The sequence below is a fragment of the Bufo gargarizans genome, chromosome 3 (assembly GCF_014858855.1).
Source record: "Bufo gargarizans isolate SCDJY-AF-19 chromosome 3, ASM1485885v1, whole genome shotgun sequence".
NCBI lineage: Eukaryota > Metazoa > Chordata > Amphibia > Anura > Bufonidae > Bufo > Bufo gargarizans.
In genome coordinates this window covers 285,952,005-285,971,449 of record NC_058082.1, presented here as the reverse complement: position 1 = coordinate 285,971,449, position 19,445 = coordinate 285,952,005, and the positions used below count along the sequence as shown (strand labels likewise).

The 19,445-nt window shown below is 42.5% G+C and overlaps 1 protein-coding gene across 1 annotated transcript in view; it reads left to right on the top strand.

The window, feature by feature from the left end:
- ULK2 (unc-51 like autophagy activating kinase 2) overlaps positions 1 to 19,445 on the top strand; it is a 103,806-nt gene that overhangs the window by 41,686 nt on the left and 42,675 nt on the right. Inside the window, exons 4-10 of the mRNA XM_044286194.1 lie at positions 1,590 to 1,622; positions 3,756 to 3,792; positions 8,960 to 9,133; positions 11,436 to 11,509; positions 14,648 to 14,749; positions 16,672 to 16,730; positions 17,097 to 17,179. Coding sequence (XP_044142129.1) covers positions 1,590 to 1,622; positions 3,756 to 3,792; positions 8,960 to 9,133; positions 11,436 to 11,509; positions 14,648 to 14,749; positions 16,672 to 16,730; positions 17,097 to 17,179 — 562 coding nt within the window. The remainder of the gene's footprint in view (positions 1 to 1,589; positions 1,623 to 3,755; positions 3,793 to 8,959; positions 9,134 to 11,435; positions 11,510 to 14,647; positions 14,750 to 16,671; positions 16,731 to 17,096; positions 17,180 to 19,445) is intronic.

Here is a 19,445-nt window from a genome sequence, read left to right as displayed (position 1 = left end):
CTTTCCTAGAAAAGCTCTTTCCTGGAAAGCGAGAACAGTAGGAATCTGTGCCCAAGATAACACTGCGTTCCTCGCACATACCATGGGAACGTAGGCTGACGTTCTACAAACACACTGCTTCAAATGGCTTAACATGCAATTCAAATAGAACTCGTGCTAAAAAGCCTGCAGATAAACAATCAGGCGAGCACGTGGCTGCCGCGTTTTACGGGAGAGGGGATCCTTTGGCAACCCTTGTACATTTCAATGCAGTCATACTCTTTAAAAGTTTAAATCAAACTATGCATAGTACTACCACACCTTGCCCATCTGAGATGCATTAAAGGGGTTTTCCAGGTGTAGAATATTGATGACCTATCATCCAGATGGGTCATCGATATCAGATTGCTGGGGGTTTGACTCCCCAGAACGCTCTTCAATCAACTGTTTAAAGAAAAGTGCTGTAGACTCCTCCTAGGCAAGTGACGTCCCGTTCATTGATCACGTGGCCTATGTGCAACTCTGTCCCATTCAAGGGAATGGGCTGTAATACCAAGCACAACCACTATACAATGTAGGACACTGTGCTTGGTATGCTGTGAGATTGGTGGTGCCAGGTGTTGGACCGCCAACCCCACTGAACTGGAAAATTAGGCTATGTCACATCATGTTTGTATAGGCCAAATGTGTTCACACGGCTGCATTCAGACAAAGACCCAAAAGCGTTGTTTTGGCCTCTCTCAGGGCCAGTATATGTTTGTGCGCCATTTTATATATTTTTTGTATTTTGCCATATGCATTAGCGTATCGCTCATAAATTTTTAAAAAGTGGCTTTTTCTCACCAGTTTTGATTTCTCCTGCACCATCGGAGTATACAGAAAAGTTATGTAGAAGCACATGGCATGCATCCTCCTCCTTGCCGTGCAACAGTCTGAATTCTGTGGCAACCTTCTAGCCGCTGTAGATTTCTCTCTTTATTCACACCATGCCGTACATTGTATGTATCTGACTGAAGCCTTTTGGGATCCATGGACATTATCTCTGTGGCAACTGGGAGAGCGCCCTCTAATGTCAGATTGGGAATAGATAGGTTACATTTTAAGGGCTCATTCAGACGGCCATATGTTGTGTTCCGCACCCACATTCATTTCAATGGGACCACAAAGGATGCGGATAACACTGTGTGCTGTCCGCATCCGTTGTTCCGTTCCACTGCGCCTCAAAAAAGATAGAGCATGTCCTATGTTTATCAGCCAAACGGATCCATTCAAGTCTATGGATCCGCAAAAAGCTGAATGCATACGGAACATATCCCGTATGCATTCAATTTTTTGCAGACAGACTAAACTGTCTGCAAAAAAATCTGCGTTTTTACAGGCAGCAAAAAACCATACGGCTATTTGAATGAGCCCGAACTGTGTTTCTGCTCCTGTCATAGTATTAAATGCCCATTTGGCCAACCTGACCGGGTATGTATATGGTGGTACTGAAATCTGTGTTGTGGCAAAGTGTCTTTTGAATATGATATGTTCTGCTAGAACTGAATTGTCATAAGACTTATGGTCAACTTACCTTTTTGCTTATGTATTCTTATTTCTTTGTCTTACAGGAATTACCCAACTCTGTTTTCTTGGTCATGGAGGTAAAATATTTTTACTGTATGTCCGTTTGCATGTATGGTATATAAGAAGTATAGCATTTTGTAGCTTTATTTGCTCCGTTATTATCTGGTATAGAGTGTTATTGCAGATCCCAACCAAACTAATATCACACATATACTTTCCTGTCGCTCCATATGATATATGTGCCTATCACTTAATAGCTGTTTATTCAGTATGGGATCCTTTATCGAACGATCCCATACATGCCAATATACAGTATTTTGCCACAAGGATAAAATGTAATTATTTCCACATGAATCGTAGACTATAATGATTTCTTTTTGCTTCTCACGCAGAGGACTTTCTGGGTGGATTAACCGTATAGATTCAGTGCGGTGCTGACGCGGTTACATTGCCTGTTAAAGCGTGATGGCCTGTGTCAGCACTGCATTTGCAGAATGCCCGTACTCTGCTGACAGTGATGGGGAATTTTTAGATTTATTTTTCTCTTTTTAAAATAGCCTTAAATTTGGGAATTTCTAACTATACTATTTCCTAACGTGATCCTAACCGCTTTACTGCCGTAAAAGAGGGTCTGTCATCAGGTCAATGTCTTTATTAATAATGTAGGTGTGTGCAGTGGGAGCATGTGTATGCATAAAGTACTACCTCCCCTGCAACTGAGCCGCAATAATCCCTCTAGTTGTTCCCATTTTGTGGCTGAATCTGTATTAAAGTCCCATAATCAAAACCTGTCCGCTCTACTCTGCCATATCCATCGGTCCTATAGACTTTGAATGGAGCGGCAGCATGGATGCTTTGGGTCCTCCGTTCTCATGATTTGTGGGGATCCTAGCGGTCAGCCCCCAGCATTCAGAAACACTTCCCCTAGCCTGTGGATAGAGAAGTGTTGATTCTAAGACAACCTCTTCAGTTATAACTGTGGTTGTAGGCAGGGAAGGACATATTAGATGTGCAACCTGCAGAGGCGCACAGGGGCCCAGGAGAACGGCCCGCTTTCACCTTAAGGGTCCATTTACACATCTGTATGAATGGGTACGCATCCGTTCTGCAATTTTGCAGAACGGGTGCAGACCCATTAATTTCAATGCTGCTGCAAAAGATGCAGACAGCACACCGTGTGCTGTCCGCATCTGTAGTTCCGTTCCGCGGCCCCGCAAATAAGGTAGAGCATGTCCTATTCTTGTCCACAGCCATGGACAAGAATAGGCATTTCTATCATAGTGCCGGCCATGTGCGGTCCGCAAAATGCGGAACACACCTGGCCGGTGTCTGTGTTTTGCGGATCCACAATTTGCACACCTGCAGATGTGTGAATGGACCCTAAAATAGCTTATTTTTGTTTATAAAATTAAGAGATTGAGCTAATGTCATAGCTCACAGTTACTGGTTGGTTGTCAGACAGATATAAGGAGGTGCTTTATGATGAGCTATTGAAGTCTATGGGGCCCATATACCGTTCTTGCACATGCCACGGGCAATGTATTATCTGTGTCTGCCCCTGCTTGTAGGGTATCTTAAAGGGGTTGTCCATCTTTTACAAAATGATGGCCTATCCTCAGGCCATCGTAAGTTGATCAGTGGAGGTCCAACATCCCGCACCCAGGTAGATCAGATGTTCAGGTCATGGGAACGACTCAGCTCGGTCAATTGTGTAGTGGGCAGAGGTCATCACTGCATTGACTGCAGTGGGGGCAGTGCTGTACTAACCAGCTCCCTCTCTACACAGATGACTTCTGTCGCCGACTCTACTACGCCCATACATCTGATCGGTGGGCGACCCTCACCGATCTCTTAGTGGTGTCCTATACTGAGAATAATCCTATAATATAAGCTGAACAACCCCTTTAAAGAGAGGCAGAGGATTCTGAAATCTTTGTCTAGTGCATCATTGTTCCCAAATGCAGCTGAACAGGCGCTCATGTGGGTAGAGGACAAGTGCTTTGTTTTTCTTCACGTTCGCTCAGTCTTTGTTTAGCAAGGCTGGAGAAAAGGGAACTGTAAACCCCTCTGAACATTTGGTTATTATGAGAAGCCTGAAAACATATTTACAAGATTGTGAGCCTTTGTCCGCAAGCATGCCAGGGTTTTATTATGCAAGTCTTGTAGATGGGCTTGCCTGTGATCAATCTTTATGCTTTTATTTTCTACAGTACTGCAATGGAGGAGACTTGGCAGATTATTTACAAGGTATTTAGTTCTCTTTTTGTAAAACTATTATGTTAAGAAAATCGGACTCAACGTTTCTTGCTCGGCTTTGTAATCCTTTGTTTAGCAGAACCCTGTCCCGTAAGAAGGCCTCTAGCTGTAACAAGAGCTTCTTGTTTTCCCAACTTCATTGTCTTGGCTACTGTTCGGGGTTGTCATTCTGCCATGTCCAAAATCTATTTTTTACTTTAGGATTTAATTTAGATTAAACACAAAAAGAATGCAATTGAAGCAGCATGATATTCTCTCATATTGCATTCTCAAGCTAGAGGATGCACAAACAAAAAAATAACTCTGTATTTTGCAGGAGCTATTCATGGAGGGAACATAAACGCCACACGACTACTAAATGGAGGCAAGGGAATGCTACCAATATCCCTTACGCTGGGTTCAGACCTGAGCGTACTGAACGAACGCTCTGTATGCGCGATTGTACGGGCGTTTGCAATCGCACATACAGAGACAAGCGAACGCCCGTTGTCGCGTGTTCCCGCTGAAGTCTATGTACGGGAACGCGCGACAAGACGCCCCAAAGAAGCTCCTGTACTTCTAAGGGCGTCGGGCCTTTTACAGCACGATCGTACGCGCTGTAAAACGCTCAGGTGAGAACCATTCCCATAGGGAATCATTGGTTCTTGCCTGTTGAGCGTTTTACAGCGCGTAGGAACGCGCTGTAAAACGCTCAGGTCTGAACCCAGCCTTAGGCGATATGCCCCCATTGTCTGAGATGGGAAAACCCTTTTAAAGAGCCTTTCTGGCAGACCACCCAGCGTTGCTGGACCTGCAGAGAGAATCATATTTACCTGATCCCCACTTGTGGGTTCCGGATGCTTCCCAGCCAATGTAGATCGCAAGTCCTCCCACTAGGAGGCGTAACTAAAGGCTCATTGGCCCCGGTGCAAGAGTTTAGCTTGGGCCCCCCTTCCCTTAGTGCTTTGTGTGTCTTCTTATTCGGCACAAGTGTTTTTGGGCCCCTTCAGGCTCCTGGGCCCGGTAGCGACTGCATCCCAGTTTACTACCCTTAGTGCGGTGGCGTTTACGTTCCCCTGTTGCATCTCCTATTTTTGATTGTGTATCGAGCTGTAGTATGATGGACTCTTATTCCTGCTTTATTATATTCTGATGTTATATACAACTTCAGTTTCTTTCTTTTGTATTCTGTAGCCAGAGATCTTCTAATGACTCTTGCACGTGTTCTCTTATTTTTAATCCTGTGTGATCTGTAGTTTATTTGCTTTCCTTGTCTGTGTAGCAGTTTCCGATGTTTCTGAATTACATAACTTTGCTGGAAAGTCTCTTTCTACCATAGCACTCTCTGTACCCACACATTACGGCCTCCTTGAAACGTCAAGCCTCCAAGTGATCTCTGCTTTCTCTTTGTCAGGAGTGTTAAAATGGAAGTGTCTGTTGGTTTGCTATTTGTGAGTTTGAGATGTTTGTGCATCTTTTTGTGTCATGCAGAATAGCCACTCAGTCCTGGATCCGAGCTCTTGCTGTAATATGTGTTCAGAGCCAAAAGGCTGTCCTTACATAACCCAGCAACACACAGGGTTTGGCGCTGGCAGCAGCAGTTTTAGGCGAATGCTGCATGAAAGAAGTCTACAATTCTGGAAGCGTGGATACAGAATCTATTCCGAAATGGTGTCATGGCAGTACACTGCTCGAGACTTGAGTGGCATGCCCCCTTCTCAAAGCGTGGTCTTTTAAAATCTTGACTCCTTCTAATCTGCCATGTTAGTATACTCCTTTTTGGGCCCCCAAGATTGATGCACCGCTAATGTGGCCCTTATATTCTGGCCTGTTTTTTTATTGTATTGGGTAACATACTATGTTATGTTATAATCTGTGTATTGTGTTTGGGGTGCAGTGTAGTGGTATGCATTTTTCTATAGAGTTTTGTGTTTTATATGTAGGAGAACGGGAGTTACAGAATTTTTTGTATTGCAGGGTTCTAAACGGCCTCATGCCCTGTTACTAGTGCTTTGAGGATGGTATATGCCTTTTTATTTTCATTTGGCGCTGCCTATACAGACTTGTACAGGCATGAACTACTTAGTGATAGTTGGACTATATGGATGGAAATTGAAATTATAAAGCAAGTAGGTGTTTTTTTTTGGGCAAAAATTTGAATTTATCAACATAGCAACTAGTTTTTCCTTTTTCATGTAAGTAATAAGATCAAATCCTAAGGGCTTCTTTCACACAAGTTTTCTGTCCGGATGTGATGCCTGTTGTGAACACATAGGATCCGGACTGAATCCTACATGCCAGTGGATCTGTGTATGTTTTTCACGCAGCATGTTTGCGTTCAGGGAAATTGCAGCATCTTCTATAGGCCTCATGCACACGACCGTTGTTCTGGTCCGCATCCGAGCCGCAGTTTTTGCCCCTCGGGTGCGGACCTATTCACTTCAATGGGGCCGCAAAAGATTCGGACAGCACTCAGTGTGCTGTCCGCATCCTTTGCTCCGTTCCGTGGCCCAGCAAAAATAAATAAAATAACATGACCTATTCTTGTCTGTTTTGCGGACAAGAATAGGCATTTCTACAATGGGTCACCTGTTCCGTTCCGCAAACGGTCGTGTGCATGAGGCCATATTGTGATGCATTGCATCCGGATGCAGTGTATTTGTCACTGGTGGTTGCTAGGAGATGTTGAGTGTTATACTTCCGTATTTCTTCACGCGCGTGAAAAATGCATCAAAAATGGATTGAATCCATGCAGAAAAGACTGATACGCTGAATGCAATCTCAGACAAAAGGGATTGAACTTGCGTGCAAAACCATCCGTGTTGTTTTTTTTTTTTTTTCCTGAACAGACCCTGACACAATCCGTATTGCTGCACTTATGGAGCTCTTACTAAAGATATTAAAGATGATCACATTGTAAAAATTAGCTGGTGTGATCATCATGACGGGTCCAGCTTCTGTAGGCTATCATTGAAGAAAGACACTTTTCCACTGCAGCAGCCATTAAAAGGAATTACGGCCCGTGTAATGCATTGACACACTGGTTTGGCCACAACAGCTCTCGCTCATAGAAGGATATGGGACTCTTCCTATGACTTCCATGTGCCACGATGAGACACATGGACAAAGGTTGCCTTTGTGACACAACTCCTGTTAAGCCTCTGCAATAAATGGCCACCAGTTCCACCATTTATATTAACACTGCATGGTATGAAAGAATGGAGACTGGTCTGCTTCCCCTGCAGGGATATAATATGAATCCCTACAGGTAGGGCTCATGCACATCACCGTGTTTTTTTTTGGTTTTTTGTTGTGTGTGTGTTTTTTCGCATCCGATCCGCATTTTTTGCAGGTCGGATGCAGACTCATTCACTTCAATGGGGCCGCAAAAGATGCAGACAGCACACTGTGTGCTGTCCTTATGTTTATTCCATGGTATTCACAAAAGAATAGAACATGTCCTATGGATAGGACTGTTCTGTAGATGGCAAGACGTTCTGTTCCGCACAATGCGGAATGCACACAGCCGGTATCTGTGTTTTGCGGATCCGCTATTTGTGGACTGCAAAAAAACGGCTACGGCTGTGTGCATGAGCGCTTACACAAATCTCACAATCCACGTTGCACACATCATCTCTTTGGAATTTGCATACTATAGTGCTTAATGAGTACATATGGTGAGCCCTTCTCGTCCGTCAGTGTAACCATGCTGCCCCGATTAATTAACGTAATTGATTGCTAGCAAATTATTGTCCTTGTGTAACCTGCAGCTGCATCTGTACTGTCATTATGTTGGTTGACAGTATAGGGGTGCACACTATGCTGTAATAACACATAGTGGGACATTTACCCAACCTCTAAGCGGCTGGTGTAAAAAAAAAAAAAATTAAAAACTTTTGATGCACCCCCTTGATGCTCATTTTTTTTTTTTTTTGTGGTTCTGCTCCATGCTCGCCACTTTCCAAAAAAGTGAGTCCCACGGCATAGAACATTTATTATAACTTATAAATTATACCTGAAATGTACCTACTTTCCATAGATTTCACAGATGCACCACAGACAAGTGTGTAAAATGGCAATCTTGGTAAATGTCCCCCATAGTGCCTAGTGTACGGCCTTCTGTGACTATGGATCTGCTCATGATCCATGTGGACAAAGAAGTATATACAGTACTTGTACTGTAGTTAGAAGCACACTTGGGAATCTCGCAAGCTGGTGGAAGGAAGACATTCTCAATCGTGAACACAAGATATGAGGTGGACTGCCTAGAGATATAAAATGAATAGAGATTAAATAAAAAGGTAGATAAAAGGTACCGTAGGAGAAAAGCGCTAAATCTTCTTGATGGCCCCATAAATAATGTTTTACATGGGTGTAAAGGGAGCCTGTCACTTCCAAAATCTGTTTCAACGTAAGCACACCACCATGTAGGGAAGTTGCCCCAATACATAAGATTTTCACAAGAAAAATATAGTTGTCCTTTAATCCTGACAAATGCTTCTTTTTAGGTCTCATGCACACAACCGTATGTATTTTGGGGTCTACAAAACACGGATCCGCAAAAAATACAGATGGCGTCCGTGTGCATTTTCATTTTCATGCAAATACGGGTTTAGAGGACTGGATTTTAATGAGAGATATGGTTATGCTTTGAGTCGCTCTGATACCGATTGTGACTGTGACATACTCCCTTTAAAGGGGTTATCCAATATCATAAACAGCCCCCCCCCCCCCCCCATGTGCCGGGCTCCGCTGATCCTGGTTCCCGCACCGCCATTGCTGCTTCTCCCTGTACACGGATGAAAACGTCTGGTGTCAGGGAGGAGCAGCTAATGGCAGGCGGGAACGAGCCTTCATAGTGTCACTCGCGATGCTAGGGAGGCTCATCCCCGCCTGCCATTTGCTGCTCCTCCCCGACACCGGATGTTTTTATCTGTGTACAGGGAGAAGCAGCAATGGCGGTGCAGGGACCAGGAGCAGAGCAGTAAGCGGGGTAAGAATAGTCACTATGGGGGGGCTGTTTATGATATTGGATAACCCCTTTAACAAATTGTTGCCGCCATTTCTCTGTATTCTTTTATGAGCTAAAGATGCTGTCACTTTGATCATTTCCTGAAAGCTCCATAAATATTGTCTTACTTGGGCTTAAATAAGATATTGTTCATATTTTACAATGCAGCCAAAGGAACTTTGAGTGAAGACACCATACGAGTCTTTCTGCAACAGATCGCAGCTGCCATGCGGGTGTTGCATAGCAAGGGCATTATCCACAGGGACCTGAAGCCTCAAAACATACTTCTCTCGTATGCCAGTCGGAAGAAGTCAACTTTTAGTGGCATCCGGGTAAAGATTGGTAAGTTCTGACTTATTTGACTATTTATTAATCTCAGTAACATTACTTGCATTCAGAGGGACTTTCTTTAGCTACCTGCACACAAGCAGTCATTTTGTGAGTTGCGTCTATTTCAAGCCCTGAGCGTACGGAGTGTCACCTCCTCGTCATATGTGATTATGTCTCATCTCAGAATAGCAGTATATTTTTGGGTATTGTTTGCACACCTATGATAAGCTGTCGTACATTTGCATGTAATAGAACATATGTTGTAGAAATATGTATGAATTAGTTAATTAAAGGGGCTGTCCCACCATTAAATCATCATATTCATTGTATAGTTCATATATATGAAACACTGTGGCCATTTGAATGCTGTTTAAAAAAAATGATTCAGTGAATAGTTCTGACACTTCTTATGGTGCTACCTGGTGGTCAAAGTGTATAGCAGTGTGCACATCCACCTAATTGTTGTGTGCTGCTGGTGGACACTATCCTCACAGCCTGGTCTCTTGGTTAATAGAAATAGCTTTCTGCCCTGCTTGCTAGGGACAGAGCAGGCCCATTGCAGTAGAATGGCAGTTTACCTGAGAAGACTTCTACAAGGAAAGTAAGAAGGGACTATATTGTTGGCTGCCAGAGGGGGAAGGAGACTGATGTTGTCTAGAGTCCGTCCAATGCGGCAGAAGAGTTTAGTAGCAGCACAGAGGGGATAATTGGAAGCAACAACTAGCTGTGTATGACTTTTTTAGTATAACTCAAGGGATAATCCCTTTAAATGGCAAGGTTAGAAAGTGGTCATGTGGGAAAGCGGCCCCCGTGAGAAGTCTCCTTTTCTTCATTTCCCTTGATATGCAGCAAAGATGTCTCCCTGCTCTAGGACGTGCACCTTGTTATTAGGCTTACGTTGTAGGGCACGTTTGTGGACATGGTCATTTACATCTTCGTTACTGTTTTGCATCATCCTATCATGTCCATGTTATGTGTTCTGTGCACAGACCTTTGCTCCTATATCTGATCGTAGCCACTAGCCAAAGGCATACTGTATATAGAATAGGATAAACTATTGTGTGTGTTGTGTTTATAGGTGATATTTGGGCATTACTCAGCGGGCAGTGACAGCTATACCTTTAGTAATAAGAGAAATACCACCGCACACTCAGGGATATCATGCAAATAAAAGGTTTTTTATTTTAGCATATCCAGAGATATCAATATTGTAACTGTGACTCCAAATCTTTTGACGTATCGGTCGCCACGGACCTTGGTCCCAAAAAGTCACAGAATGGAGTGTAGGGTCTTTGGAGGACCCCCGTGGAACAACGGGAACGCGCTGCGGAGGAAGAGGTTGCATGATAGCCCTGAGTGTGCGGTGGCATTTCTCTTATTACTATCGATTTGGATCACTTCCACTCCACCGAAGCACCTCACAGACTGGACAAACGAGTGCAACCCCATCTGTCTACTTCAGCTATACCTTTAGCACATATTTTGTCGGATTAAGAAATGCTGATATCTTTTGTGTGTTTGCAGAGCTCAGACCTTGCTGCTTATATGATCATAGGCATTTATCGTGCAGGTGAAATAGCATTTCTTGGCTATTCTGTATAATTATTGGCTATTGTGATTTACAATTTGCGTTATTATACTGTCCGGTACATTTGTACCTCATTTTAATGCTTAAAAATAGCAAATTCTAAAGAAATTCCACATGGGCCTTGGAAAGTAGTCAAATATAGTATCCTGCAGTGTATTACTAAGACATCTAGAAAGAAGGAGAAATGTTGGCAGTGCCATTCTGGGCAGTTAGGAAGTGGATTACAGCCTATTACAACAGTCTGCAACATAAAATATCGAGAGCATTGTCCAAGAGAGCGAGGGCTTGCAGTGTAAAGGGATAGATAGGAGCCTTATATGTGATATAGCTGCCAGTAGTGAAATCCCTTTGGTTGATCAGCAGAAGTGTTCCTCTCTGTAACCTTGGAAGGTTCACCTTCCATATCCTCATAGATTGCCCTGCCCAAGACTCCATCAGAAGGCTTCACATCACAATCCCCCAAGTCCGATTTCAGGAAAGCACATGCTTACATATATGTCCTTCATATTGTATATGAGTTTATTTCAAAGGCTATATAGTGGTCCATGTTCCCCACTGTATATTACCAGAGGTCGCTAATATTTAGACTTTTCATACCGGCTATTGATCTGCTGTCGAAAGGGTTCTACGACTGTGACACATTGATAAATCAGACTTGTCTTTTTCACTCCTGTTCGTAGTTTATACAGATCCTCATGTGTTTTGTCATCTCTTCCTCTCTCTTAGCGGACTTTGGCTTTGCACGTTATTTACAGAGTAACATGATGGCTGCCACATTATGCGGATCCCCAATGTACATGGTTAGTACAATTTCCTTTGCCTTTTAAACAATATTCAACCATGCTTGCTTAAAATGTCAGCTGAAATAGTTCACCCTATTGCAGAATGTAGCATTTGTGGCTGTAGAGTAGGCATCTACCACCTTCGTAACTGTCTATGAACGTTTATCTTGACCACAGATACACAAATGTCTTCCTACCACCCTAGTTCCAGTGGTATTCCAGATTAACATTTAAAAAAAATCGCCTGCAACCCCAAGACTCAATGCCATGTACTTGGCTTCTCTAGGTATACATAGCTGGCCATGTACATTAGGCTCAACTTGAAGGCGCAGTTAGAAGTCTCCATCGCAGTATGCTGAGCTACTGAGGTAAAATCAGACGCCATGGTGGAAACCAAATTAACCGGTGGTAAGTTTATTGGGTCTGCCTAGCGCTGTTGATGCCTGTCATATAACAGATTCAGCAGTCATTTTCATAGTTCTACTCTTATGACTGAGCAGAACAACGGACTTGTAGAACACACTGAACTTTAGATGTCTGCAGACAAGCTGTTCCTCCCAGTTCTCCATAGACCTGCAGACTTTGCTGAGTATGCATGTTTTTTCAGTTGGAGAGGGGAATTGGCTGCGACCACCCTCTAGAGGCGGATTATCTGCTGCAGGAAAAAGTGTTGGGCATGTTAACAATCAAACTTGCCCAAGCCTTCTTTCCTCTGCCACCTGGGGAGATTCAAGGGATCCCCATAAACGCTAGTCAGCTGGTCCTGGTTATATTCAACAGGTTATGATTTATTTTATTTAATGTCAATGTCCAACTTATACCTTAAAAACCTCTAGGCCGGTTAGATTGCATTCTGGACTGGCCATACTAAATGGACTAGATGTTGTTAAGCATCGACACCCAATGAATACAACCATTCCATAGTTCCTTCATCACTGGGCTATCTTCACTGTTAAACAAGAGTATCATGCTCTGCAGTATTTGCTCAGGAACTTGGTGCAAGCTTAGCAAGTTACTTTGACCTGTCAGTCTTGTGATACTGACATAGTTCACACACAGGAGTCATATCTGAATTCCTCGAATCCTGCTATCTAATGGCAAAAAGTTAATGTGTGTCTGTTCTTGGAATTATTAGAAACTGTTCATACAGAGTTATTATTCAGGGTCTGTGGTTGGGAAATGCGTCATAAGGGAACTCCGTGTCTGACGTGGTCCTGACATGAATATAATTAGCCAAGCTCATTTACCTGCTCTTAAAATGCTATTATAATTGATAGTGTTGTAAATTACAGTGTGATTCCAGGTCTTCTTCAGACTATAATTCTAATGCAGACCAATCTGGCATTGGAAAGTTCAAATGATCTGATAATTTATTTGAACGTCATGAAATAATCTATAAAAGAAGAAAGATTAGCTACCAACCAACATCTCTTAAACAATGTGTTAGTAGTGTATGTTAGTTTCATGTTGGGCTCTAGAAGGTTTTCTATACGTTTCTAAGTATGGTTATCCAGTCATCCTGAGAATCTGCTTTTTTAGGTGTTGAATTTAGTGGGTTCACTCACATACAGTGTGAACCCAGCACCACCTTTATAAGCCAGAGGAGCTTTTGTTCTGGCTGCTATGTAATAGCGCATTTTACGTGGATCGGCCACCACATTGGACATGTGTAACTGGCGGAAGCTTCCAAATTCCAACACTCCGGGCAAAAAGCAAATTTTCCTTGTGATTAGTTGAAAAGAGGTGTTTTACTGTATTTTTCTAGTTATTTGCGAGTAAAGGTTGTAGGTTGTTCACAAATCTATTGGTCATGCTGCTGTGAAGGGTTGTACAACAACATAGACGTATTAACTCCTGCTCTGACTTGCGCAGTGTTCTTGAAAAACAATGTACCATGACAGTGCCTTAATGGTGTGGGCACAGAAGCTGTCCCCACACCATTACTTGCTTGTGTTATACAGTCAAGATCCCATTCTAACAACTGGGGTCAGAGAATTCTGATGTCAGGCGTTAAACCTGTAAAATGCCATAGTTGGTAGTCACTGCGGCACCAAAGGAGTTTTACTGAGGAAGGAGATGCTGATGGGCCATCATGGCAGCAAGGGGAAGAAAAGTCCCTCATTGGGTCACTGTCTGCTAGGCAGTGCCAGACTCATGACCTGTCAGTATTTCAAAGCATTAGTGATGCACAAAGTTCCCTAAAATAAATAAGTGAATAAATAGTGTAGTGTAAAAAATATAACTCCACTTACATAAATAATGAATTTATTTAGTAAGCTATTGTAAGATATCGCTGCAAATATCCTTTATATCATATGACGAATGCCGTAAAAACAGAAATCAGGAATAAAATATATAACAGATTTACTTGTTTTCTCCTTTCAGAACACCCCACCCTCGCTGAAAATGTAATAAAGCTCAATAAATAAATTGTAAGCAAACCCCAAAAAAAAGAACTCCCCCTCGAAATAAACAGACCTTCATACATTCATTCATTCATGTCAGTGGTAAAAGCAAAAAAAAGGTAGCACCTCTTGAGAAGAGGACAACACATTAAAGAAAAAAACTACACCTAATTTGGTAATAGCATGTAAAATAAAATAAGCAATGTTGGAATATGCCATCAATGTCTGATAGGTGCGGGTCCCACCTCTGGGACCTGCACCTATCTTTAGAACGGAGCCTGCAAAGTGAAGGAGAACAGACTGAGAGCCAGCTATATTAGGCAGGCCCATAGAAATGAATGGAGGGTGGTCTGCTCTCACTTTGTGGGCTTCGTTCTACAGATGGCTACGGGTCCCAGTTGTGGAACCTGCAACCATCAGGCATTGGTAGCACATCCCAGCGATATGTCCCGAGTGTATGAGATGGGCCAACCTATTTAAGCAACAAATTACATGTTCCTCAAAATTGAGCCCTTGAAACAGGTTCCAACATGTTCTCCAGCGACTATGTTGACGGGAAAATAAGTTATGGCTCTTGGAATGTGAGAAGTGGAATTATATCTGTTGCCATTACTGCTCTTGGTTCTGATTGTGGTCCTTCTATGTATATGAGCATCCATATTTATGGCATTTCTATTTCAGAATATTTGCTGCTTCTGCAGATACAGCGCTACCGTTTCCAGATAACAGAGTGGTGTGATTTACTTTCCAGGCACCAGAAGTTATTATGTCCCAACACTATGATGCAAAGGCTGACCTGTGGAGCATAGGAACTGTCATTTATCAGTGTCTGGTTGGCAAGCCACCTTTCCAGGTAACCACTATCTTTACAGCTAGATTTCTTTGTAGTGGATAATTTACTGCCTGTGGTTTCAGTAACTATTATAGGGAGTTCGATTTGTGGTCCTGGCATCTTCTTGATACCACAAAAATATCTTTGCTGTTATTGTGAATATACATTTTAAGATTCTGAGCTTTAAGATTACGGCTGGAATAGACTGCCTGCTGATCTTCATACTCCGACCCTGGTTCTTACAAGTTTTCTATGACTTAGGTTTAGTGCAGTTGCGATTCCCTCCTTTATACCCTTGTTTTTATCAGTGTATCCATGTCATTGTGTGTCCAGCCTCTGCGTAATTTCTATCTTAGGTCTAGTTTCTGCTCACATAAATGTATTACTAGATTGATGAAACTGCTCTCCTAGATACTTTCCAACAAAGGTCATGACTGCTTCTCAGTGTAATGGATGCATTCAGGAGTAGGGCTATCCTACTAACAGTTGTGCTCCAAACTTTGCCCCCAACAATTCTCTGCAGTAATTTACTGTTTCGGCACATACCGACAGAAGGGGGCACTTCATCATCTGCTTACATCAGGCTATCATTGGCAGCCATCCATATGCTCCAGACCTATACGGCCGCTATTGCTGCATTTCACATAGTCTATTATAGGCTACTGGTCATACTTCTGTTTTACTCCCTGCTTTTTGTGAGCTTTTTATCCAAATTATTAATTACAATAAGGCTGGTTGCAAACTATACCAGGTGCTTTGCACACGTTACCGTACTGTATAATACTAAAAGTATGATTTTGTGGTTATCCGTTGTGATTGGTTTGATCGCAGTATGTCATTGTATGTATGGTATTAGTTGTAGAGTGTAAGCTCTTGTGGGCAGGGTACCATTCTGTTTATAGTTTATTGCTTGCTTTATTTTTATATCATGTTTGTGCAACCCTCTCTTGATGTACAGTGCCATGGACTTAATGGGGCTTTCAAATAAATAATAATAATAGTTATTTCTTGTGATTGGGCAGCATGGTGGCTTAGTGGTTAGAATTGGCTCACTCTTTGGGATGGTTCCATGTGTAGCAGTTATGTCGCCCTCACCCTTAGGACTCTTTCAACATGGCAGCATTCTGGTCAGTATTTTACGACAGTATTTTTAAGCTATAAGTTTTTAGCAAAACTACAAGAGGATCCAAAACACACAGAAGAGGTGTTAGGGTATGTTCACACAGGGGTATTAGCACCCTAAAAATGTAGGCATGTAATTTGCATCAAAACATTACTTGGGAAGATTTCTCTGTACCAGCGCCACTGGAGAATGGCCTCATCATAAATTGAGCGCAAACAACAGGTATGAAATCTTTACTAGCCCAGGGCCCCGTTTATGACCCGTTTTGCAGCTTTTTTATGCCAGTTGATAAATCTCCTCCCTCATTGTGTTTTCTATGCTGTGTGTTTTTTTTTTTTTTGTTTTTTTTTCAAAGCGGCTATTGATGAAGATTCTGACACACATTTTTGTGTTTTGATTGCAATGGGAATTTCCACAAGGAATCTGCAGCAAGAATGAACTTGTTTTTTATATATTTTTTATTTTATTTCCGCAATGTGGATTATCAGTCGGCACAAAAAAATAAAAACTCTGTATAAGCTACAGCTTGGATTTCCCATTGAAAATCTGCTGTGTGAACATGGCCTAACTCTACCTGTTCCACTACTTGGAGGCAGAATACTGACCAAACTATGCCCACGTGAAAGTGGCTTTATTTGTGTGCACAAGCAATATATCAGAGGTTCACATCATGCAGTCCCACCCTATGTGAGCTCACTCTAATCTTGGCATGTTGGAGGATTTTTTCATGTAATGCCCCTTGGGTGCAGCATATATGATTACATTAGTGTGTGATAAATAGTGTATGGCTTTATAACTCATATCTGTTCCTTTCTGACAGGCCAATAGCCCTCAGGATCTCAGACTGTTCTATGAAAAGAATAAGAACCTAGTCCCGAGGTACTGTCCCCTTTTACTGTTTTACACCTCAGTACATCTCTCCCATTGCAGAATACACTATGCTCCTCTACAGAGGGCAATCTATGAAGAATTTAGCACAGGATGAACAAACTGCCAGTAATACTTTACGTGTTAGAAAATTTTAAAAATGATTCCCGCTTGGAGCTACTCTGAAGCTGCACCCACTTCTTCTGAAATATTCAGCCCATTTCTTGCTGGCCTAAATATTATGGCCAACTTTCCAGTGTTATAGGTGGCGATATCATTAAGCCTCCTCATCTAGACAGATATGTCCACAGATTTCTGATTGCCCACGTTTCTGAAAGTTTAGTTGTAGCTGACGTTTTCTATGATCTGTTATTACAGCATTCCTGGAGAAACCTCTGCTTACCTATCCAACTTGCTGCTGGGTTTACTTCAGAGAAACCAAAAGGACAGGCTAGATTTTGGTGAGTTTTATATTCTATGATTTCCTACCATTGTGCCCTAAATGGGTGCTTGATTTTACATTAAAAGTAATCTTGGGTGGAGGGGTTTACCAATTCTTATTATTATTTTTTTCATTAAGGGGACCCCTGTTCATATCATCCCAGGACCTACCTCTATGAGCCAGTACAGAGCTTTGTTCTGTAAAAGTGGATCCCATTCTGGTCGACTTGAACCATCCTTCTTTTACATAAATGGCCAGTTTGCAGAATGGCAACCACATAATATTACATTTCCTTTGCTGTGGTTGCTGTAGGGAAAATGTCTGGCTGGTCTACCCTTCCCAAGTCTAAGACTACTTTCACACTTGTCGCCGGAACTGACTGCCGGATCAGGCAATCTGCATGCAACCGGACAGCATTTGTAGACTGATGCGGATCCGTCTCACAAATGCATTGCAAGAACGAATCCATCTCTTCGTTTGTCATACGGACAAACAGATCCGTTTCTATATTTTATTTTATTTTCACATTTTTACAGACTGATCTGGCATTGCAGTATTTTTAATACATTTCAATGTAAATCGGCATTCCGGCAACTGATCCGGAATCTTGTACAGAGATAATACCGCAGCATGCTGCAGTATTTCCTCCGTCCAAAACGCCGTTCAGTGACTGTACTGAAGACATCCTGCTGCATCCTGAACGGACATCCATTCAGAAAGCATGGGGATAAAACTGATCAGTTCTTTTCCAGTATTGAGCCCCTAGGACAGAACTCTGTGCCGGAAAAGAAAAACGCTAGTGTAAAAGTACCCTAAATCAGCTATTTGCCTACGGGACTGAGTGGGATTTGTTGGTGGTTGAACAGTACTGCAAAGATTTTGGAGTCTCGCTTAGTGCATGAAAAAGAAACGCTTTGCACTAGTCAGCGTTAAAAGGGTTGTCAAGGTATAGGAGGAAAGCGGACAACCCTTTGGATCTGCCTGAAATACAGAACAGGCAAGTACTTACCTCACAGATCCTGCGTTGCCTCTCGAGTTCTCCAAACTGGGCTCTATTTACCTGCCTACAGCAGTGAAATTATGTTTACAGCATGTGACCGCTGCAGCCAATCATGGACCTTGTCTGGTGCACCGCTGAGGCCAGTGATTGGCTGCAGCAGTCACATATTGTCGACATGACATCACTGTCGCAGCAGCATAAATAGAGTATGGCCAGGTGACCCAGAGTGGCGCTGTGGGATCTTTAAGGTAAGTACTTACCTGTTCTTTATTTCAGGTGGATCTCTAGGGTTGGCCAGTTTCCTCCTGAAGCCAGACAGCCTCCATTGTACATTCAGAAAGAAAAAGGCTGAACAGTAGTAGTCATGGAGGAGATCATGAGACAGACTTGAAAGTGGATTGCTGAGTAGAAAATGACAGCTCATTTTCAGGACCCCCTCATAACTTGTTCTCCTCTGCGACTACTGTTTGTCTAGTATAGATACCTGACGGTGGCTTGAAGAACGGTCAGTGACCTGAAAGTTTGCACTTAGTATATTGACTAGCACAGAGCATTCCACATTGAGCAACACAAAAAGCTTTGGATTGCTGTTCAATCCTTTTCTTTGGAGTTGTGCTGCCTAGTACTTACCTTTTAAACATTTTGTATGATGAGACCAGCTCTTTATTCCATATACACAGCACAGTGTACAGTTACTTCATGGTGCAGTGTAAGGAGTATGGCGCAGGCTCACACACTGACCCTGCTCCGTACACAGCATGTGCCCGCTGTGTAATACAAAAAAAAATTCACACACCCTCCCTTCCCAATTTTACATATAAAAATAAACAATTAATAAGAACCATAACAGGTCTGAACTACTAAAATATGAAAATGTTTGTTTTTCCTGAGTAGTGTATGCTGTAATGGAGAAATAATAACGCTCCATTTGCCTTTTTTTTTTTTTTTTTTTTTTTTCCCTTGTGCCTCAAAAAAAAAGTAATAAAAAGTCATATGTACCCCAAAATAGTACCTTTTACAAATTACTGTGTGCTCTGCAAAAAAGAGCTCTTACACAGCTATGTAGACAGAAATATAACAAGTTATGCTGTCAGAATATGACGTGTGAGGCAGTGTCTTCCCCACAATCGCCAGGTCTGAAGCAAGACCAGGTGCAGTAATCACCTGGGGATAAAGGAATCCTCCGAGTGAGAGGGGGGTGGGGACTTGCACACAGAAGGCTGGAGTGGCTCTGTGTGGTCTGAGCTGGGGGGGCTGAGAGGCCACTATCTCCTAAGAGACACTG